The 22,030-nt window shown below is 61.5% G+C and overlaps 1 protein-coding gene across 4 annotated transcripts; it reads right to left on the bottom strand.

Annotated features, from left to right (window-relative positions):
- Positions 1 to 232: 232 nt before the first annotated feature.
- On the bottom strand, positions 233 to 17,032 carry CDC42EP4 (CDC42 effector protein 4). 4 transcript variants are annotated; one of them, XM_075904024.1, is made up of 2 exons: positions 16,878 to 17,032; positions 233 to 3,136 (listed from the first exon to the last, which is right to left on the bottom strand). In XM_075904024.1, the coding sequence occupies exon 2, from the start codon at positions 3,048 to 3,050 to the stop codon at positions 2,061 to 2,063; it is 990 nt and encodes a 329-aa protein (XP_075760139.1). In that variant the 5' UTR covers positions 3,051 to 3,136; positions 16,878 to 17,032; the 3' UTR covers positions 233 to 2,060. The 4 variants fall into 4 exon arrangements, with proteins under 4 accessions (XP_075760139.1, XP_075760141.1, XP_075760142.1 ...); XM_075904026.1 differs by lacking the exon at positions 16,878 to 17,032 and adding an exon at positions 16,177 to 16,721; XM_075904027.1 differs by lacking the exon at positions 16,878 to 17,032 and adding an exon at positions 12,440 to 12,859.
- Between the last annotated feature and the right edge of the window lie 4,998 nt (positions 17,033 to 22,030).

Genomic DNA, 22,030 nt, shown 5'->3' on the forward strand with positions numbered 1-22,030 from the left:
CACTCCAGCAGAGAGATGCAACGTATCTGGGAGCAGAGCGGGTGGATGCGTGTGCAGCCCTGGGGACGGCAGCAGGAGGCATGGAAGCACCAACTGGATACTCAGCATCTCTCCAACCCCCTCCGCCCCGCCCACACATTGCCCAAGCAGGGCTTACGATTGGAGTGTGACAGACCATGCCCCCCATCCCCCCGCCAGCCCGGCACTGCAAAGACCCCCCCAGGAGCCAGGCTCTGCTTTCACTACTGTTTAATTCTGTTCTGCATTTTACATACATCATAAAATCCCCCCCCCCCCCCAACATCCTCTGCTCGGCTGCGCCGTACAGCTCCCAGCGCGCCGGGCAGGCACGCTGCAGGATATCCAGCCGCTGCTCCCTCCTGGTGGGGCAGGGGGAAATTGAGCACAAAAATTAAGTTGGAAAAAAAAAAAAAGAAAAGAAAATAAGTTAGAAAAGGTCCCCGTTAGTGTTTTATTGCTACCCACGAGTGCACGGAAGGAAGGGCAGGGGCCCATCGCTGCAGCCGACGGACTCCGCACCCTGGTCAGGCTGCACCTGGCCGCTCGGGCGTGTCTGAACAGGGGCCGTCACCCCGGGGAGAAGATGGGGCAGGGAGAGTGATTCTACCTCTCGCGCCCGCTGCCCATTCCCAGCCTGCTGGCCTCCAGGAAGCGGAGCCACGCCCATCATGCCCACGGGCACAGAGATCAGCCCCCACGGCAGGCCGGGCGAGGGGCCAAGCAGGGCCCCCCTAAGCTTTACGTCCAAGATCACGGGCTACCCTCCTTCCCCCAGAGGGCAGCTGGGTCTCACCCCGCCACTGCCCGGCCACAGCATCCCATCCGTCCGCGCTGCACAGGAAAGGCACGGTGGGCTTGGGGCTGAGGCCAGCCTAGGGACAGAACAGCTGGAGGGCCAGCCAACATCTCTGCCCCAGCCCTGTGCATCCAGACAGCTGGGGCTAGCGGGACGCCCCAGAAGGTTCCTTCCGCCATCACCCTCCACACATCTGGTACCAGCACCAGCTCCTGGGTCCTGCTGCTACAGCGGCAGGCCCCCTGCCACGCTGGCGACCGCTCCGCATCGTACCAGGATGTTCCGGTTGGGCAGTGGGGAGAGGATGGGATGGCAGATGTCCCTGCTGCAGCATCCCAGAAGAGGGATTTTCCCAGAGCAGCCCATCTGGGATGAGGTCGGGGTCCAATACATAGGACCAGCTAGGACAGGCTCCAGGGAGCCCGTGGGCCTTAAGACACTGCAGCAGGACACACACACAAAATGGAAATTAGATACAAACATTTTTTTTAAAACCCTTCTACTGCTCCTAGAGCTGCAGGCCCTCCCCAGAGACACGCCGGCAACCTAACGCGTCTGCCGGCTTGGCACCGGCTGGCTTTCCGATCCCGCTCCGCTCCACAATATGCAGAATTCTCCACTCCGGAGCCACGCTCCGTCCGACTGGAACGTCCCCTCCTCCGCAGTGACAAAGCGGGCCGAGTACAAATCAGAGCCCAATAAAAACACAGGGGGGAGACTAGAGATGCCAAAGGGCCCTCGAGCTGGAAGCCTGTTCCTTGTAGTTCAACTCTATATCGCTTGATGTGGGCAGGCAATCGCGGTTCTAGCCAAAGTCCAATGGAAACGATAGTAAATTTCCCCCTGGCTGGAAGCGCTGGAGTTTTCTTCGGGGAAAGTAACCGTCTCCCGCGTGGCGAGCAGCCTCGGGCCAGCTCCCGACTGCTGTTCTCCCCTGGCTCGTAGAGCCGTACAGGGAGAGGCTGTGACACGTAATCCTCGGACTTTAAACCCAAGTTCCTCCCTCTCCCGCAACAACCTCAGAAAAACCCTTTAACATTTATCATCTTCCTGTTCCACAGGTTCATTCACAGTCCCCAGAGGGACAGCCGAGGAGCAGACAGGACTCTGTCTGCAGTCTGTGGGGAAAGGAAGAGGAGTTAGGAGTTAAGTATTTCCCGGTGCTATTTCTTCTGACACAGTCAGTTGCCGGTTATTCCTTCGTGTGCCCAAGCTACCGCAAACGAACACCAGTCTCGCCTTGCTACACTCGGATCTCGTCATCCTCCTCATCCGCGAAGGAGAACTCCTTGTCGGGCCGCTTGGGAGGGCCGTGCCCGGCATCTGCAGGGACCCCGTAGCTCTGTCTTGCGGGAGACGGGTGGCGTTCCTGTGCCGAAAACGAGTGGCTGTCCCTGCCGAGCGGGCCACGGGCGGGGCCCAGGCTGGAGGCCACAGCTCTGCTCTCGTCCTGGCAGGGTGGTGCCGATGGTAGGGAATCCGGATTCCCTTCCCGGATGAGCTGGTGGGCTGCGGGTACCCGGGTCGGGCCTCCATCCCTCCAGGGCTCCTCCGTTACCATGGCACCCAAGTCTTCCTGCTGGTCCCACTCGTCTTTGTCCATGATGCTCAGCACATCCCCCAGCATGGAGGGCCCCAGGTCGATGTGGAAGGACATGATGGACTCGGCATGTTTCATGCCATAGCTGCTCTTCGGCACCACGACGGGCAGCTCCGTGAGGTCCCCGAAATCGCGCTCGTCCAGGCTGGGGCTCTGGGGCCGGGCGGCGGCACCGTTGGCACGCAGCGTCTGCTCCGGGGCCGCCGCCTCCTCCGGGGCTTTCTTCACGGGGCTGGAGGAGAGGCTCTTGGGCAGCTTCCCGGCGCTTTTGTCCGCCTCCTTCTCGTTGAGCTGAGGCAGGGAGACGGCGTTCTTCACGAAGATGGCCGAGTCCCTCAGGGAGCCCAGCATGTCCCGCCGGTCGCCGCGGGTGACCGACTGCGAGCGCTTGCTGCTGCGGAACTTGCGCGACAACAAGCCGGGCTTGGAGGAGCCCGACTCCGCGGGGGGCTCCGGCTCGCCGGCCTTGCTGTTGAGGAAGGAGGTGTCCCCGAAAGCGTCCCCCGCGCGGCCCACGTGCATGGTGTGGCGGAAGTCGCCCAGCGGGGCGCTGATCATCTCGGCCGTCAGGTCGGCCCGCGAGCGCCGCTTGGAGTGGGCTGTGTTGGAGACGAGCTGCTTCAGGATCGGCATTGTCCCGGCAAGGGGGGGCTGGGCGGTGCCCCCTAGAGCCCGGAGCTGGGCGGCGAGGCCTCGCGGTCCTCCCCAGCAGCGCTCACCTACACGGAGAGAAGAGAGGACGCGGGTTAGGCTGGGGGGCGGAGAGCGCGCCGTGCTGCTCCCCCGTATCTCGCAGGCCGCGGCCGTGCCAGGAGCACTTCCCTTTGCACCCCTCAAAGCGCAGACTGCGCTAGAATACCCCCCCCGCACCCCCCCGTCCCCGACACAACCCAGAGCTGCTCCCAGCCTGTTTCCTGCTCAGCCCCCCGGGGCCAGGAAACCTGCATTTGCTGCTGGAATGCGCTGGCTTGAGTTCAGCGCCCTGCGCGAGTGAATTCAAGAGGCTCTCCCCTGCCCCCTCCCTGCAACTGATACCCCCCAGAACCGCCCCCCAACTGACACAGGGGAGCTTTGCACAGCCCAGACGGCCGCCCTCCGCCACCGAGCTCCTTTCCTTCCCAGGCCACTTCCTTTAATAGCAGGGGGTGTCAGATGCCAGAGCGTGGGGAGGGGGAGAAACTTGGAAACAGGGCTCGTCTCTATTTCCTGTGCTGAACGGCCAGTACCGCTGGGTCTGTGGAGGAGCCGCTGCGCTCCACCCCAGAACTGGGGCTCCCTGCTCCGTCAGCTCATCGAGGGTGCTGGGATGGGATACATTTTCCATCCCGATTACGGGGGGGAAGAACCAGTCGTCCTGCCCACCATAGCATAAGAGGGCCACGCACAATACAGGGACGGAGCGTTCAGCTGCCATGCGGGGACAATCCATGCTCCGGGCTGGAGAAGAACAAGAGAAACTGAGGCAGGGAGCCCCAGGAGAGGTTTTGAGGAAGTCCGAAACAAGAGCCCAGTGCAGAAGTGGCCGGTCTGTAGGGCCAGGGCGGTTCCCCCCTGTTCTGGCCCTGCGCCTCTCCCCGAGGGCGGGTCGCGAGGTGGCGGCTTTGTTGGAAGCCACATGGCGAAAATGCTTTGGATTTTTCCCCACGAAAGCCGGCGGCGAGGCGCGGCCGCGGGGACGAATTGGAAACAGACGGCAGGAAGCGCGCGAGGAAGGCTGGAAAGGTGCCGAGAGGCCCCGCGAGCCGAGGGCTGCGCCAGGCGGCTCGGAACCAGCCAGTCGCCTTCCACGGGAGGGAAAGGGGCTCGCGGTTGGCGGGGCGGCAGGACGACGGGTCTGGGAAGACGTAGGGATGTGAAATCCTCCCCCCCCCCGATCTGTCAGTTAAAAGGGAGGGAGCTTCCAGCCCCCCTCAGAGCAGCCCCCCTCCCACCTGCGGGGCGCCCGGGCTCCCTGTGGACAGAGGTTGCTCTGGAGGCGAGAGCAGCCCGTCGGTGGCAGCCCCCCTCCAGCCCCCCCGGGTCACCGGTTAACCGGAACCAGCAAGCCCCACCCGTGTACTGGTTGACCTGTCACCCCCCCCCAGCTCCCCATGTCGTGGGGCTCGTCACAGCAGGCTGGCACGCCACCTGCAGCCGCCCCATGGAATGGGAATTCCCCACAACCCGGTTCTTAGCCATTCCAGCCCCACACTCCCCACGCTGGGAGCTAGCCAAGAACCCCCAGCGACAGCCTCCTCCCTGGACAGCAAGCTGGCCCGGACCCCCCAGCACTGACATGGGCCCGGCTCCCCCACCGGGCTGGGGCACGGAGCCCTCAGCAAGGCCGGGTTTAAACCCCAGGGCCGAGGCTTGCTCTGAGCCCCTGGGGCAGCTGCCGTGGCGGAAACGTCCCCTGCCTGGACCGGGCCTGAGATCCGCAGCACAGGGGCCAAGGCGAGAGAGCCGGATGAGGGAGCTGCGTTTGCAGCATGCCCAGAGCTCCCTTGCTGGTTCCCAGGGGCTGGGAGCAGCCTAAGCCGGGCCCCCCATGCCCAGGGCCCTGCCCCCCAGTCCCGGGGGGCACGAGAGCCCTGAAGGAGCGGGGCAGCCAGCGCCAGACCAGTCGCTGCCCCTGCCAACCAGCACGGGCGGGGATCGGCACAAGGAGCCATGCAGGCTGGGGCAGAAAGAGGCATCCAAGCTTCTCCCCGTGTTGGCTCCAGCTCCCAGCTCAGCCGGCTTCCACCCCCCTCGGGCCACGTGCACCGGATTCCTTGGCTCGGTCACGTGGAGCCACCAGCGGAAAGGGGATCCCCTGGGTCAGAGCCAACGTGGCCGGGCTCCCTCGCCAGCGGGGATGTGGCTCGGTGCCAGCTCTCCCCTGCAGACGCCCCTGCCCTGTGCGGCACCCTCACTATCCAGGCAGATGCTGGAGTCAGGGGATGGGAGCACACGGGGGCTCCGGCGTCCTCAGGCAAAGTTCCGCCCTTCTCGTCTCTGCGCAAGGCCTCCGGGCCAAAGTTGTCCCTTCAGCCACAGCTGGGGCAACTCTTTTCTGGGGCCTGCAGGGAAGCGGCCAGGACACCAGGTCCAGCTCCTAGGCGAAGGACCACGGAGCCGCACATGCCACGGAGCCACCCCCCCAGGAGCGGGACCTGCTGGCTGTTTTCAGGGTGTAGCTCAGTGCCCTAGGACAGGCAGGCAGCCTGCCTCAGCGCCACAGAAGCCTGAGTCCCCCCCCCCCCGTCCCTCTCTGACCCCCCCATCCAAAGCCACCATCTGCACCCCAAACCTTTCATCCCTAGCCCCACTCAAAGCCCAGCCCCCAGCCTCTACTACCTAACCCCTCCTCAAACCTGGAGGCCCCCTCCTGCACCCCAACCCCCTCATCTCTGAGCTCACCCCAGAGCCATCACCCCCTTCTGTATTCCGACTCCCTCAGCTTCAAGCCCCCTCCTCAGCAGCTTGTGCAGAGGTAGCAGTTTTGCCGGGGGGGGGGGGGGGCGGGGGGGGGGGGGAGCTGCTGCACTGCAGAGAGAAGCCGGCCAGGCCTGCAATGCAGATGGGCATCGAGAGAGAAAGGACAGACCGATACACACACGCGCACAGACATACGAGTTTTCCCACGGCGGCTGTGGACCGGAACCTGTGACTTCAGCCCACGGCAGCTGCGAGCTGCGGTGGAGGGAGAAATCCCGGAGCCCCAAGCAGGCCCCTGCAGCTGCAGGCAGTGTGGGGACGCTGCCCGGAGCTCCCCACTGAGTCAAGACTATTTCTAGGACAAGTCAGGGCCAGGTCACGGGCTTCTGTGAATTTTCCTGCCTTGCCCAAGACCTGGCCCGGAATGTCTGCTTGAAATATGGGCGACATCTGTCCCTATTTCAGGGGACAGGCCCTCTGGCCCCCTCGCCCCAGCAGGCTGCGATGGACTCCTGGTGTTTCTGGACACGATGCGGGGTCCCTGGCAGCAGCACACAGGAGCCGGCCCGGAGCCCACACCGACTGGGCCAGGAGTCTATGCAGCGGGGCGCCCCTGCGCCCTTTTCTCCCTCCCCGGGCCCGGGCCTTCCACCGCTCGACTCCTGTGCTGCCAAGTCCCAGAGGCTGGGCTGCTGGGACTCCGGCTAGAGAAGGGGGACAAGACGCTTTGGCAGATACCACCCTGCCCCCACATTACGGGAGAGAGGCTCCTTTCTCCGAACCTGGGGGAGGGAATTAAGGCCACAGGCTCCCCCGGCCCAGCCGTGACAGGCCCGGACTCCAGCCGCGCCAGAGATGCGTAGCCGACCTGAGCCTGCCTCCTGCCTAGCGTTTAGCTCACAGTCTCCTGCCCCTTCAGGGCTAGCGACGCTGAAGGCTTCCTTAGGAGCAATCAATAGCCCCGAGACACTGCCAGGCTGCAACCTCGCTCTGCAGGGCCTCTGTGCCGTGTGGCTGCTGCCCATGCAGCCGTGGGCCTGTCCTGTGCCCTTTCCCCCAGCGCTGCAGCATTAACCCAGATACCCTGGCCCTGGTACCCCAGCCTGGCACTCAGCACACACAGTCCAGACACCCCCTTTCCCCCTGCAGAGCCCTGGGGCGGAGGCTGCCCCGTCCGGCAATGGACTGAGCCATGTCGCAGTCACCCCCCAAGCAGGGGCGTGACAGAGCAGGGCAGACCCAGCCCTACAAGGACCAGACTCTGGGGGTGGGGCCGGGACCCTGAGCAGGGAGGGGGTGGGGCGGCCTGGGCCTGGCACTGGGTCTCATTCGTTCGTCTGTTCCTGCTGAGTTTCATCCCGGCAGCCTCTGAGTCTTTGCTACCCGCCCCTGGGCCCAGGCACAACCCCCCCGCCAGCTGTGGGGCAGCCCCTCTGACAGCTGGCATTCGGGATCCCTTCACCCGCCTGGTGCCCGCAACGGCTCCAGCTCTCTCACTCTCCAAGGCCTGGGGAAATCGGCACCGGGTTACGGAGCATTTTGCTGTCATGAAGCCGGTTCAGCCCCGGCCCAACTCAGCCGCACCCCGGGTCGAGACGGCTCTGGGGTACTTCGGAACAGCTCTCCGGTCAGCCCTCCAGGGGGCGTCTCCACAGACGGACCAAGGACTGGCCGCCACACGGGAATGCCCCTCCCCGTGGGCCAAGAGCAAGGCCCCTCCAGGCCAGGTCCCGCCCACGTCTGCAGGGTGCTGTGGGGAAGCAGCTTCCCACAGTGAGCAGGGTCAGGCACACGCTCTCTTGATTCAGGAACTGGGGGCAGGAGGAGCTAGGTTCAATTCCAGATTCTGCCACTGACTCCCCGTGTGCCTTGGGCAAGTCCCTTCGCCCCGGAGGAGCAGGGGAAACAAGACGCTCTCCAATCCCGTCTGGAGGGGCAGCAAAGCCTTGTCTGAACAGCCAGCGGGGAAGGCTGCGTGGGGCCTGGCCGGGCTCTCGCTTGGTGTCGGTGCCGCACTTGGCGTAATGGAGCCAGGACTTGAGCTGCTGCCTCTGTGACCGGAATAATAAATCGGCTGGGCTTTCACGCCAGCCCTGTTCTCTCTGCACCGCACAGCAGGGCAGACAGGAACTGGCCTGCGCGCAGAGGATCCTCGAGGGAGCCTGTACCTGCTCTGGGAGCCGAGCCATCGGGAGATCCTAGCCCAGGGCCACAGGACGCCTTCCCCATGCTGCCACAGGCCGCGGCAGGCAAAGCTTCGTGCGCCTTTCCCGGGCGTTTTTCTGCTACCTCCGGAGAAGCTGGAGGCCTCGCCCAGAGATGGCGCTGGGCTTTGGAAGGTGGGACACGTCCCGCCGCCCTGCGCCCTCCTGCCTTGCTCGGCCACGGCGCACCAGCCACGGAGCACCAGCCACGGAGCACCAGCCACGGAGCTGCTTTTCCCAGAGCGGCAGCAACTGCCCCCCCCACACCTTCGCAGGGCAGCGAACGGGCACCCGAGTCACCTTCCCGCCCAGGTTTCTATAGGATGCTCCAGATTTGGACCCAGCTGCTTGGCCAGCGAAATGCTGCAAGCTGTCGGCATCTCTCAGACCCAGAGAGACGGTGTCACTGTGCAGCACCCCCGCCATGCTCGGGACAGCAAGACCTCGCCTGGCAGCAGCGTGTAAAGGGACTCGCCCCCCCCTTTCTGCTAGGGACCATGGCATAGAGACCTCTCCACAGGCAGATCCCCATGGCAGGCTGTGCCCAGAGAATGCTCACGAGCAGTTCTGGCATCCTCGGAAGGCCGGTTCATTTGCCGGAGCAAAGTCCTGACACTTTCTCCGTGAGCACGTCCCCAGCCGGGCAGGTTCTCCCCTGCCCTGCGTCCCAGCTCAGCCCGCCCTGTCCCATTACGGGGTTCCCCTGCTTCCCCCGCAGCGACAAGATACAGCTACACTGCAAGCTACCCCCCCTCCCGTCCCCCGACAGGCCTGTATCTACCAGCACAGGCTGTGGGGCTATGAAACCGCAGTGGAGATATTTGCGCTGGGAGGAAATTGAGGCTCTGAATTCCTCCCCAGCCGGAGCCGGAGTCGGAGCCGGGACAGCTGGCCAGGGGAAAGGGTTTTCTTGCTGTACGGAGCCCCCCCCCCAGACACACTCCACGCTGTGGCCACGGCTGCTCCATGGCTCAGCAGGGGAGACTTCCTGCTTTGCAATCACTTCCATCTCGCCGCTCTTGCTTCACGAGGCTCCAACGGTTTCCCAGCTTCTGCCCCCGTTAAACAATAACCCGTTAGACACTCGCTCCCCCGCCCGCCGCCAACTACTCCGGCCCAAAGCTCTTCCGGGCACGGCTGCCCCTCCCTCCCCTCTCCAGCATCCTTTGAAAGGGGACGAAAAATTAGTTCCAAGGAACTTGCCAACTGCCTGCCTCTCCCAGGCAGTTCAGAGGAATTGATCCACCCGTCACGGCCGGTCCTTGCACGTCCCCCGTGGCTACGGTGCCGGAGCACGCCGCTAACATACGTATCCATCCTCCTAAGACGGGCTGGGGGTCCTAGCCTGGATCACGCGGGCCAGAGACCTTTCCCACGCTCATTGCGAATGCGCCACCCCGGGGCTGGCACCTCCCTTTGCCGAAGGAACAGCCACACCGCAAAGAAAAGCCGCACCGGCGCGCGTCTCAAGACCCGGATCCACTGACTCGGGCTTGCAGGGCTGACCGCTGTGTAGACGCCGACTCTGCGCCCTTCCCCCACTCTGGGTTTCAGAGTCCGGGCGAGAGCCTGAGCCCCAAACATCGCCCCTTGCTCTTTGGCGCGCCGGTGTTTTAGCCAGCGGCCCCCGGCTCCGAGGCTCAGGGCCAGCGGCCCCCGGCTCCGAGGCTCAGGGCCAGCGGCCCCCAGCTCCGAGGCTCAGGGCCAGCGGCCCCCGGCTCCGAGGCTCAGGGCCAGCGGCCCCCGGCTCCGAGGCTCAGGGCCAGCGGCCCCCGGCTCCGAGGCTCAGGGCCAGCGGCCCCCGGCTCCGAGGCTCAGGGCCAGCGGCCCCCGGCTCCGAGGCTCAGGGCCAGCGGCCCCCGGCTCCGGGCCAGGTTTTGGGGGTGCTTCCACCCAGTGTAAACAGACGCTAACTGGCTTGCCACAGGAAGCTTGCGGTCAAGCAGCGATTTGAACACCCCGCTCTCCAGGCCCTAGTCAAGGCTTTGCATAGAGGTGCTGTGCTCGGTACTGAAGCGAGGGCATGATCCCCCTCCCCCCCTCCTGGGGTGCCCAATAATCCTTACAAGTTGCTCCTCCCAAATCCGGGATCCTCTGATCCGGCATGACCACGGATGCTCCCGGATGAGAGCGCCCCGGAGCAGGAGGGCTGGCGGCTGGGAGCCCGGTGCAACCCTGTGAGTCTGCTAGCAGCGGGGCGCAATGGGGGCTGTCTGCCACCCGGCAGCCCAAGCGCGGACGTCTGCCCGGGCCGTGTCAGCCTGGATGGTGCCGGGGCCGCAGTATCCCGGGTGGCAGTGGCCGTGTCACAATTGGGGCTGCCTGCTGCCCGGCAGTGGGGCTGAGGTTGTGGCAGACCCATCGGGCACCGTGCTGTTCGGCAGCGGGGCTGGAGCTGCGTGCCAGCAGCCGGCAGTGGAGCCAGGGCTGACCTGCAGACAGCCCAGCCGGGCCGAAGGAGACGGCAGCGAGAAGGGGCAGCGGGCTAAGGGCTGGTATCAGGAGACCTCCCGTTATCTGGTCCCGAGGGCGCCAACAAGGGAGGTGCAACCTGTACTAGCTCATCAGTCACTAGCGCCTCCTTATAAACGCCAAGCCTGCTTGGTTCTCGCCCTTTCTCCAGCCAAAAGGAGCTACAAGGGATGGGAAAACAGACTCGTCGGTTTCTAATCAAATTTCCCTGCCTGGTTCTCAGGGGGGATTACACGCTTGCCCATGCGCTCGCCTCTGCCGGATTCCGGGCCCCATTTCGACTGGCCTTGGGCTTTACATAAACCAGAGAGAGGCCCCCGGCCAGCTCCCCAGCTGGTGCACGTCACTGACAAGCCACTGAGTTAGGCCAGCTGGGGACTCGGCCCCCCCAGCTCATTCTGGGACAAGCTGGTTTCTTGAGCAGCCATAAGAGACTCTGAAGGCTTGGCGCCGAGGCAGCTGGAGACCCAAGAGTTACTGACTAGCATGGCCAGCAGCCTGCTACAGGCTCAGAACAAGCCCCTGCCTAGGCGCCGGATGCCGTCTCCTCTGTCAAGCTTCGCTCCAGAGATAGTTGGGGAAGACGGGGGGGGGGTGGGGTTGTCGAGTGGGAGAAGAAACTGTGCTAGCTGGTACTTCCGGAGCGCTCCAGCCCCCCTACGGAAGGGCTGGCTTGCCTCTGCCGGGAAGGGGTGAAAAGAAAGAGCCCCTCTCTCGGCTTCTTATGCCGCGCAAAAGGAGCCAAGATCCCACGACGCTCCCGCCCGCGGCTGCTTTTCTACAAAGCCGAGAGAAGCCGCACAGCCGCCTGCCCCCTCGGACGCCGCAGAGAAAGAGCAAGAGTAACCTGAGCCACGGAAAAGCCACGCCAGCGTCCAGGGTCAGATGGCTCCAACCGCCCTCCCCGGGCACAGCCGCGCTCGGCAGGGCAGGAGGCCAAAACCCCTTTCAGAGGGCGGGTGGCTTGTAAGCAGGGGAGTAGGAAGTGAGAGGGGTCAGAGGGGAGCAGTGATTAATCTGCTCGGTCAGTTACACTCCTCCCCCCCCTTTCCTCCCCTGACTCATGGCTGCTGAATTTGCTCTCCAGTCCGGGGTTCACAACCTTGTTCTTTCTGAAGCTCCCCCTGCCCTGCAACTTGCTCTAAAAAATGCCACAACCACCATTTTTCTGCATCTAAAAGCCCGTGCCGGCGTTAGGGAGTTGCAAGCAAGCTGGGCAGGACTCGGGGCAAAAGGCCTTTGTGATTCAAATGCCTCCCAGATAATAAGCAAAGTGCCCACTGTTTCTACTAGTGGTGCACACCTGCACCTGCCCTAATGCACATAAAATTTATTCCACACACTGTGGCAAAATTTCTACTTGTGTTTCTACTAGTGGTGCACATCTGCACCTGCCCTAATGCACATAAAATTTATTCCACATATGGTGGCAAAAACGAGAGGGCACGCTGCCCGTACCTTGTGTCCTTTTGCAGCTGTCTGCTTTGGGAGCACGTCACACCGGTGCCAGCAGCTGCAGGAGGTGTTGGGGAAAGAGACTGTTCAGCCCAATACTTCTGTACAGCACCTGGCGCAGCCGGTCAACAAGTCCGGGGCAGAGCAAGGACTGGCACCCAGGGGCTCTGAATTCCCAACCCCACGTCTATGCCAGTTCCTCCCCCGGCTTCCGCCCACGCCTCTGCACAGACGGCACGCTGTCACACGGGGCCAGAGAAGGGCAGGCCGGGGCGACAAGCCGGAAGTCACTCGACATGGAGAGCGTTGACTCAGGGTTTTCCTGACGCACTCGCACAGGCCGGCTCTGACTCGCCCCGTCACCATGACTCTCCTCTGACATGTGTAACAAGGCCGGCTGGCTGGATACTGGAGCCGCCAGCTTGTGCATTGCTTCACAAGGCTACAGGATCACGGGAGTTTCCACCCCCCCCTTTCCTCCGTCACGCTCACCTGGGCTGCTCAGTCCTGCTGCAGCGAGGGCGCCCCAGCTGAAACCGGGAAGAGGGAAAGCGTCCAAGACCAGTCCTGTGCTATCCAACACGGCGCTCTGCTCACACCCTCCCACCCCCGTACAGGGCCTGACTGCACACCGGAGCCGTACCCCAACCAAGGCATCCGACCAATACAGAACAACTGCAGGAGGGGAGTGGTGAGTTTATCTTATCCCACTGCAGACAGAAGCTGCAACCCAGGACTAGCCTTTGCCAAGAAACGGATACGATGAACCTTCAATGCATTTATGAGAAACATCTGCAGCATCAACTGCAAAGCAGGCAGGGGAAATTAGATCCCCATCTAGAGTGCTTGGCCAGAGAGACACACAGATCTTGGCTCTTGCCAGCATACTCCAGCACGCGCAGACACAGTTAACCTGTGGAACTCACTGCCACAAGATACCAACACCCCGACAAGCTTAGCGAGATTCCCAAAGGGGGCTGGGCAGTTCTACGAATGACAAGGTTGTCTTTGATGAAACTCGGGATAACAGGAGTTTGGGAAAGGCTAGAAACGCTCATGCGTTAGGGCATGAGCCAAGCTCTAATCAGTGGTGGGAGCGGGAGGGCTGAGGAGAAAGCATTCCCTGGGGGAAAAGCTATTCCTTAAATACCTCTTACACCATCCCCTAAGATAGCAGATACTGGCCAGTGTCTTTGCTGCATCCCCATATTTGGTTGTGGGTGCAAGACCACTGCAAGGCAACACAATGCAGTGGGGAGTGCTCAGGGATGACTCACCAGGGCACTGATTAACTCCCAGGCCCCATATCACAATTTCTGCTCAGAACAAAGGCACAGAACAATGGGACCCAGAACGCAACCATCAGCAGAAATCCTCCTGACTCCCAGCCCGGGCACACTAACCCGCTGTCACGGCAGGAGTGTCAGGAGCGGGTTTCCCTGAGTCACCGAATGCCAGGGCTGCTCCCAGGCAGAATCCAGCCTGGATTCCATCCGGACCCACCCAGACTGGTTTACCAATCGCTTGCCGCAACGCAGGGCCCGGGCGCGGCTAGCCGAGTGCCATGCCAGGGCAAGAGGTCTGCTCCATGCCAGCCTATGACCTGTCGGTTAGGCTCGGTCAGCCTGTGACACGAGGACACACCCCTTTCACTGGGGGCCAAGAGAGGCACTGAATCGTCTTCACTCTGGACCTCACCTGGAGTAAAACCACACTCCAAGGAGCAGCAGAGATCTAGCACCAAAGGCGGCCCTGCCGGCAGCATAGCCTAGTGGATAAGGCCCAAGATCTGCCCCTCTATTGCTGGCTGGCTTTGGGCCAGTCATGTCCCACCCTGTGCCTCAGTTTCCCCACCTGCCAACAGGGATCGCACGGGCGCTTGTAAAGTGCTCCGGAGATTTACACTCATCATAAGCTACAGCCACGTTTTCACAACCGGGGGGAGGGAGGAGTCTTACACCGGCAGGGGCCATGCCACCAATTTGTCCCTGCTCTCGTGTCACTGGCCACAAAGGCCCCGCCCTGGACCAAGCAGAGGAGCGCAGAGCCCTCTGCTACCTGGCAGAGCGCCAGGCCCAGCGCCCGCCCCATGGCAGTCGGGGCACTCGCTGCGTCTCCTGGAGAGCCGTGGGCCCATGAAGCAAGAGCCCAGCCCCCGGAGCCTCGGCACAGCCCAGGCTGCAGCCGGGATCCCAGCTCTAACAAAGCCAATAGGATGCAGAAGCCTCCGTCTAGCTCCCTTCGCCCTCTGGCTGGCCCTGTGGTCCTGCATCAGCTGCCAGAGACAACCCCAGAGGGTGAGCGCCGAGCATCCCTGGAAGAGATCCATAGGGATCTCCCAGGCAGGGAGGGGCCAACCCCAAGCACTGTCACGCGCTGGCCCCTCCCCAGAGCCCTTTGCCCCGGCTCTGCCCTCCCTTCCCACGCTGACGCTGCCCCCTGCTCCGGCTGTGAGCTCGTTCTCTAGCCGGGGGCAGGGCTGAAAGCCTGCATCCCCCCGCAGGGCCAAGCCCAAAGGGCAGATGGGGCTTGGTGGCTGGGCCCCCTGTCAGTGACCCCCACATTGAAACACGCCCAACTCGGCCATTCCTGGAGGACAGGTCCGGCAATAGCTCCCAGCCACGCTGGGCAGAGTGGCACCCCACGCTCGGGACCGTCCTGCGCCTCGGTTTGCCAGGAGCAGACAACAGGGGAGGGATGTAACGGCGTGTGCAGTTAAACAATTACCCAGCTACCCACGACATGCAACTCCCCTCCCCCGCCACTGCGGCTCTGCCAGTACATTTTTTAGCCGGCGGGCAGGTAAGCTGGCTCAGGCCTGGCTCGCACTGGTCCCAGCAGCTAGCCCCACTGCAGCTCTGCATTAAAAGTACTTTAGGAGTGACACTAATGCGGCACCAACAGCAGGGGTAGCTGCTAGGACCTGGCACAAGCCAGCCTGCCAGCCCACCGGCTCCTAAAGTACTTTTGGTGCAGAGCCACGGCGGGTATCCGTGTAACCGAGAGCGTCGGCTACACGGTTAGCGGATGACACGCATTTTAACCTACCCCTGCACAGCTGAAAGTCAGGGTCCTAGTCTTGGCCCAGCAGTGGAAAAGTCAAGCCCAGGCTAGGAATCAGCTGGTTACTCATGCCCCCTGCCAGGTGTTGGTGCCCACCGACTAAAATCCGCTGGCCCCGAAGGCCTGCGCGGTAGCTAGCCAGACCCGGCACGGACACGGCAGAGGCTGCGTTCTGGCCGCAGTTATTCTGAATCCTCCTGGCCTCCCAAGAGAAGCCAGCTAAATAATTCATGGTGGCTGGGAGCTGCCCCAGCTGGCAGGCCTCAGAGCAGTTCAATGGGCTGTTCACAAAGGGTGCAGCCAGGCTCAGCTAAGAGGTGGAGGCCGCTGAGGAGAGGGGATGTGTTGGAAGAGGGGTTGGCTGCTCGAGGCGAAACCTGGCGACCTCGCAACCAGCCGGGGGGGGCTGCAACACAGCTCGCCTGGTCCGTGCCAGGAGGGGGCTACCCTACGGGCGAAGGGGTTTTAAAAATACACTCCGCCGGAGCCCCGCGGCACAGTCTCGCCGCCCACGGGCCTGTTGTGCAGGAGGCTTGGGGAACGTGGAGCCACGCCAGAGTTAGCAAGTTAGCCAGAGTTATTCGGAGTCAGGGGAACGAGCCGCTCGCTGCCCGCCTCCCCAGCCAGCCACAAACCAGAGCAACCACTGCTCCGCCACAGCTTGGCAGGGCGGCTGGGGGAGGTAACCCAGCAGGGCCTGTGTGCGCTCGGGTCTGGGGCTCTTTGTTCCATCACATTTCCCTCTGCCCGCTGGGGAAGGGGGAGCCACTCAGGGCGCCCCAAAGAATAGCCCCTTCTTACAGGCACCTCCGGGCACGCGTGGGGGGCAGTGTATTGGCCATTGAGATTGGGGGGGAGGGGGAGGAACGTAAAACGAGAAGAGGGACCCAGGCCAATCCGAGAAGGTGGGTGCTCAACTGGCCCAGCCTACAAGAGGCCCCTAAATCGGAGGGCCCATGGCCCCTTCCTGCAGCCCAGCCCCGCCAGCGCGTCCCGGGCTCGGAGGGTCTCCAGGGCAGGGCGCGCACAGACAGCCCAGCCCTCGGGCCGGGGCGCATTTGGGGCCAGTTTCTGCAGAACCCCGCCCCTTGCACGGAAAGCCCCTCTCCAAGCGCAGCGCTTGGGCTCAGCCACCGCCTGCCCCCCTCCAGGACCAAGGCACCTACTTGTCTCCCCGCGCAGCAGCCGGGACCGGCCCCCTCTGCGCGAGTTTCCCGGGGCGCCAAGTTCTGCCCAGCCGCGCAGCGGGGCCCTTCCTTCGCCAGGCGCAGGCGAGCTCGCTGGGGAATCATTAACCGCGCCGCGCCGCGCTCCCCTGCCCTTTGCTCGGCGCCCAGCGCGCAAAGCCAAAACAGCGGCGAGAGCGCGCCGGTCCCCGCCCCTCCCGGCTTTAAAGAGCCCGGCGAGGCAGACAAAGCCCCGCGCCTCTGCGGGAAGGATCCGCCGCAAGCCCCCGCCCCAGCCGAGCGGCCGGGAATCTCCGGCTTCCTAGGCCGGGGAAGGGGGGCGCCTCGGTGCCATCCTGCCCGGCCTCCGCGCCCAGGGCAGCGGCTGCGAACGTGGAGCTGTGTGCGCGCAGCGATCGTCTCCTTCCGGACAGCGGGGGGCGAGAGGCGGACTCGGCCCCGGGTCCCGAGGAGTGACCCCTCCGGCCAGCCAGAGGCAGCCCAGATCGCCCCCCATCTCATAGGCAAACTGCAGCCATGGAGGGACCCCCCCTTATTGTCCCCACACTCTGCTGCCAGCCAGCCAGGACCTGCCCCACCCCGCACACAGCTGGCTCCCTACCACCTCCCCCCCCCCGTGGGAATCCATCTGCCCCCCTCCCCTCCCCAGGTCGGTGGGGCTGTGCCGCGTGGGGACCTACCTCGTCGCCGCTCCCAGCCGGGCTTTGTTCCCGGAGTCCTCAGCCTGTCCGCGCGCTGCGCTCCCGGGTGCCCATCGCGTGTCACTTTCCCAGCTTGTTTCTCCTCCGGATTGAAACGGATCAACCCCCCCCCCCCCCCCCGAGCTAATCACTTATTCGGGGATGATGTCATGGCTCGGCCAGGGCCAATGGGGTGCGGCGGCGTCACAGGGACAGCCCCCCTCCCCGCCATTCAAAACGGGACTGGCGTTGCTTTTCCGTGCCATGTGGCAGGCGGGGAGGGGGCCCCGGTTGCCTAACGCTGGAGAGTCCCTCCCGAGTCATGTTCACATGGATCTGCGAGGAGAGAGCCAGTTAGTCAGCGCGTTCCCGGCCCCGGGGGGGCCAAACTGTCTCCCACCCCAGAGCACAAAGAGACTCAGGCAGCAGCTGTCAGGCTGTGGGGCTGGACCCCAAAGTGGGTCATGACGACCCCCCTTGTAATGGGGTCCCCAGGGCTGGCTTAGACTTGAGGCCTGGGATCAGACCCTGTCGGTTTTAGGCCTGGCAGCCGGGCTCAAGTTTACTGCCCTCCTGCCTAGGGCTGAACGCTTGGACTTCGACTTTGGCCGACACCGCCGGCTCTAGGTGGCTCAGACTTTGGCCCAGTGTGCCCGGTAAGGTGAGCGCTTGCGTGGCCCCGCCAGCGAGATTGCAGAACCACCCACCTGATTTGCGGAGCGCCCACCGCTAGGTTTAAACAAAAAACAGGACTATGTCACACTTTAAAGACTAACAAGATGTTTTATTAGGTGATGAGCTTTCCTGGGTTAGAGCCACTTCCTCAGATCAAATTGTGGAAGAAAATTGGCATGACCATATATACCAAAGGATACAATAAAAAAAAAGTGAGCACATATAAAAAGGACAAATCAAATTTCAGAACTGGGGGGGGGGGGGGGGGGGAGATAAATGTCTGTGAGCTAATGATGATATTAGAGGTGATAACGGGAAGCTAGCTTTGTAATGGGTAAGATAATTAGCATCTTTGTTAAGACCCCGGCGTAAAGAGTCAAATTGAAGCATGAATGACAGTCTATAGGTGGGTACGTTTGCATGCACAGTGGTGCACCCAAACATTTATTCTGCACATGGATGATGCTGATTATCTTGCCCATTAAAAAGATAGCTTCCCCCGTTATCACCCCTAATATCATTATCTCATAGCCACTAACCTGCCCCCCTCACCCTCCGCCTCTGTTCTAAAATCTGATTTGTCAATTTTATATGTGTTCACTTTTTTTGGTTGTATCCCTTTGGTATAAATGGTCATGCCAATTTTCTTCCATAATTTGATCTGAGGAAGTGGGTCTGGCCCACGAAAGCTCATCACCTATAAACCATCTTGTTAGTCTTTAAAGTGCTGCTTAGTCCTGTTTTTTGTTTCAGCAAAACCAGACTAACACAGCTACGTCTCTATTACTATAAAAACAAGAGAGGCCCTCTTTGTATTGTTCTTCTGCTTTTGGAGGCTTTCGGTGAGTGAGGTCTCATTTTGAGGCTTTCTCTGCTGCCACAAAGACTTAGCACCTTACTTTCCCTTTAAGAAAGAAAGGCTGAAATCGGCCCATCTCCACTGAATTCCAGGAGCTGGGAGGTTGAGGGAAACACCAGTGATCAGTAACAGACTAGAAAGTCGTCTGAAGAAGTGGGTTGTGCCCACGAAAGCTCATGATCCCATCTACATGTTTTGTTAGTCTCTAAGATGCTGCTAGACTAGTGTTTCCCAATTTTATTTGGCCACGGAACCCCTAGAGTTGCCTTTAGAAAAAAGGCCCCTGCCGCATTTCGTTGAGCAAAAAAAAAAAAAAAAGCCCTCGCCATGGCTCTGTCTCTTTAACAGGGCGGGGGAGTGCCGGCTCTTCGTGAAACCCTTGCTTTCACTTCGCGGATCCCCAGGGTTCCCCGGAGCACCAATTGGGAAACACTGTGCTGGCTGTTTTTTAAGTTTTTCCTGTTACAGGCTAACTTCAAAAGCACTTCACAAACAGCCTGCCGCTTGAACCTGCAGGGCTGGAATTCATAGGCAAACTTGACACTATCCGAGGGGGTATGAATAGAGCCTGGGCGTGGTAAGCCGTGGGTGGTGGGGGAAGATTGGGATGAGGTAGCTCCGCCCCTTCTGCCCAGGTCTCGCTCCCCACCCGGAGCACCACATGGAGATGGGGCAGCGGGCACTCCCTGGCATGGGGAGCATGGGGACGGAGGGTGCTCGGGAGCAGCAACATGTTGTCCCTAGTCTGCCTACAGGTGGCATTCTGGGGGTGGAGTCTGGGTGGGGCCAGGCTGGTGGTTTGGGAAGGCAAAGCCTCCCCCTGCCTATTACAGTAAAACTCCAATAGTCTGGCATCCAATAGTCCGGCACTCCTGATAGTCCAGGATCAAAATAACAAGAGCCTAGTGAGCGAGCTTCGGCAAAAAACGAGTCACAAAGCAACAGCGGCAGCAGTTGAACCAAGCGAAAAGGGTAAAAAAGGGTTAAAAAAAGTAAAACATCACAGTATACTGTATACAGTATGTACAATAAAAAGGGTTAAGAACACTTTGTATACAGTATATAATGTATACAGCATAGACTGCGTCTAGACTGGCAAGTTTTTCTGCAAAAGCAGCTGCTTTTGCGGAAAAATTTGTCAGCTGTCTCCACTGGCCACTTGAATTTCCGCAAGAACACTGACGATCTCGTGTAAGATTGTCAGTGTTCTTGCAGAAATGCTCTGCTGCTCCCGTTCGGGCAAAAGTCCTCTTGCGCAAATGCTTTTGCACAAGAGGGCCAGTGTAGACGATGCGGTATTGTTTTGCGCAAAAAAGCCCAGATCGCAAAATGACGGTCGGGGTTTTCTTGCGCAAAACCGCGTCTAAATTGGCAGGGATGCTTTACCGCAAAAAGTGCTTTTGCGGAAAAGCGTCCGTGATAATCTAGCCGCTCTTTTCTGCAAATGCTTTTAATGGAAAACTTTTCCGTTAAAAGCATTTGCAGAAAATCATGCCCGTCTAGACGTAGCCTATATATATAACCAGCTTATAGTACGTCCTGAGAGTCCGGCATATCTGATAATCTGGCACCACCTAGGTCCCAAAGGTTCCGGATTATCGGAAGTCTGTAAACCCGGCAGCCCCGAGCAAGCCCCTTAGCCTGGCTCATGGAAACCTGCTAGCTGTCCTGGAACTGGCACTCTAAAATTAACGGCGTGGGTTGCCGCGTGGCGGCACAGGCTGGCCACCTGAGGACTGTCCCAGGGGGACAGACGGGCTTGTACTTGCTCAGGCTGCAGCGTTCACATCACTGTGTATAACTCGGCCTCTGCCGGGAAGGAAGCACAGGCGGCCCTTCTCCTGGTCCCGCCCTTTCCTGCTCCCCCACAGGACTCATTCAACATAATAACGCCCGACATAACTATTTCGAAATAAGCTTATTCCTCTCCACAAGCAGGAGTTATTTCAAACGACCAGCCCCTTGTTTCGAAATACCAGGCTTGCTGTGCGGATGCTCTCCCTGTTGCTTGGAAATAAGGGGAGTATTTGGAAATAACTCCCCAGTGCAGCCATGCCCTTAGGGATTAGGGTGAGACCTCAGTGGGAGCGGATGGCTGCATATCTGCCTTCTGTGGGGTTTCTGGCTCCTGCCTCAGAAGTGGCTGGTGACGGCTACGTCACACACAGGTGGCTCAGATGGGTGGCCCATGGGTCTGCTCCAAGCTGGCTGGTCCTAGCCTCTGTGGGCAAATGCAGCAAGAGATGATTTGCACCCAGCACGGGCTCATGTGTCACCTTGGATGCTGTAATGCCCCTACCTACTGTTGATGCTGGGCCACTGTAATATAGACGTTGTGCAGCTATACGGCCTTAGTGTAGAGGCTGCGGCGCCGCAGTGCCCTAGTGCAGATGCTGTAGCACCACAGTGCCCTAGTGCAGACGTTGTGCCTTAGTGTAGATGTTGCGCCGCCGCAGTGCCCTAGTGCAGACGCTGCACCGCCGCAGTGCCCTAGTGCAGAGGCTGCACCGCCGCAGTGCCCTAGTGCAGACGCTGCACCGCCGCAGTGCCCTAGTGCAGAGGCTGCACCGCCGCAGTGCCCTAGTGCAGATGCTGTAGCACCGCAGTGCCCTAGTGCAGACGTTGTGCCGCCACAGTGCCCTAGTGCAGATGTTGCGCCGCCACAGTGCCCTAGTGCAGACGCTGCACCACCGCAGTGCCCTAGTGTAGACGTTGTGCCTTAGTGTAGATGTTGCACCGCTGCAGTGCCCTAGTGCAGAGGCTGCGGTGCCGCAGTGCCCTAGTGCAGATGTTGCGCCGCCACAGTACCCTAGTGCAGACGCTGCGCTGCCGCAGTGCCCTAGTGTAGAGGCTGCGGCGCCGCAGTGCCCTAGTGCAGACGCTGCGCCGCCGCAGTGCCCTAGTGTAGACGCTGCGCTGCCGCAGTGCCCTAGTGTAGAGGCTGCAGCGCCGCAGTGCCCTAGTGCAGATGTTGCGCCGCCACAGTACCCTAGTGCAGACGCTGCACCGCCGGAGTGCCCTAGTGCAGACGCTGCACCGCCGCAGTGCCCTAGTGCAGACGCTGCACCGCCGCAGTGCCCTAGTGGAGACGCTGCGCCGCCGCAGTGCCCTAGTGCAGACGCTGCACCGCCGCAGTGCCCTAGTGCAGATGCTGCACCGCCGCAGTGCCCTAGTGGAGACGCTGCACCGCCGCAGTGCCCTAGTGGAGACGCTGCACCGCCGCAGTGCCCTAGTGGAGACGCTGCGCCGCCGCAGTGCCCTAGTGCAGACGCTGCACCGCCGCAGTGCCCTAGTGCAGACGCTGCGCTGCTGCAGTGCCCTAGTGTAGATGCTTCCTCCCTCAGTGGAAAGCCGTTTTCCTGCTGCTATAATTAACCCCCTTCTCTTTGCAACTGAGCTGAATCGACACCGGGGTCAGCCCAATGTAAGTGGATTGCTCAGGGGCTGAGCAGCCAGGCCACTTCAATCTGATTGCAAGTCTGCCTGGGCTCAGGCATGGAAAGTTAAGTGGCTTGCCTGTGGGCAAGCAGTAAGTCACTGGCGGGGATTAGATGCACTCAGCCCTGCGCTCTGGCCTCTGCCTCAAAGGCCCTTCACCCATGAGCCCGGCTCGCTGACT

This window comes from Pelodiscus sinensis, chromosome 20 (genome assembly GCF_049634645.1).
Source record: "Pelodiscus sinensis isolate JC-2024 chromosome 20, ASM4963464v1, whole genome shotgun sequence".
Classification (NCBI taxonomy): Eukaryota; Metazoa; Chordata; order Testudines; family Trionychidae; genus Pelodiscus; species Pelodiscus sinensis.

Excerpts from the sequence above, each read along its gene's own strand:
- CDC42EP4 (XM_075904024.1), bottom strand. The coding sequence starts at position 3,050 with ATGCCGATCCTGAAGCAGCTCGTCTCCAACACAGCCCACTCCAAGCGG.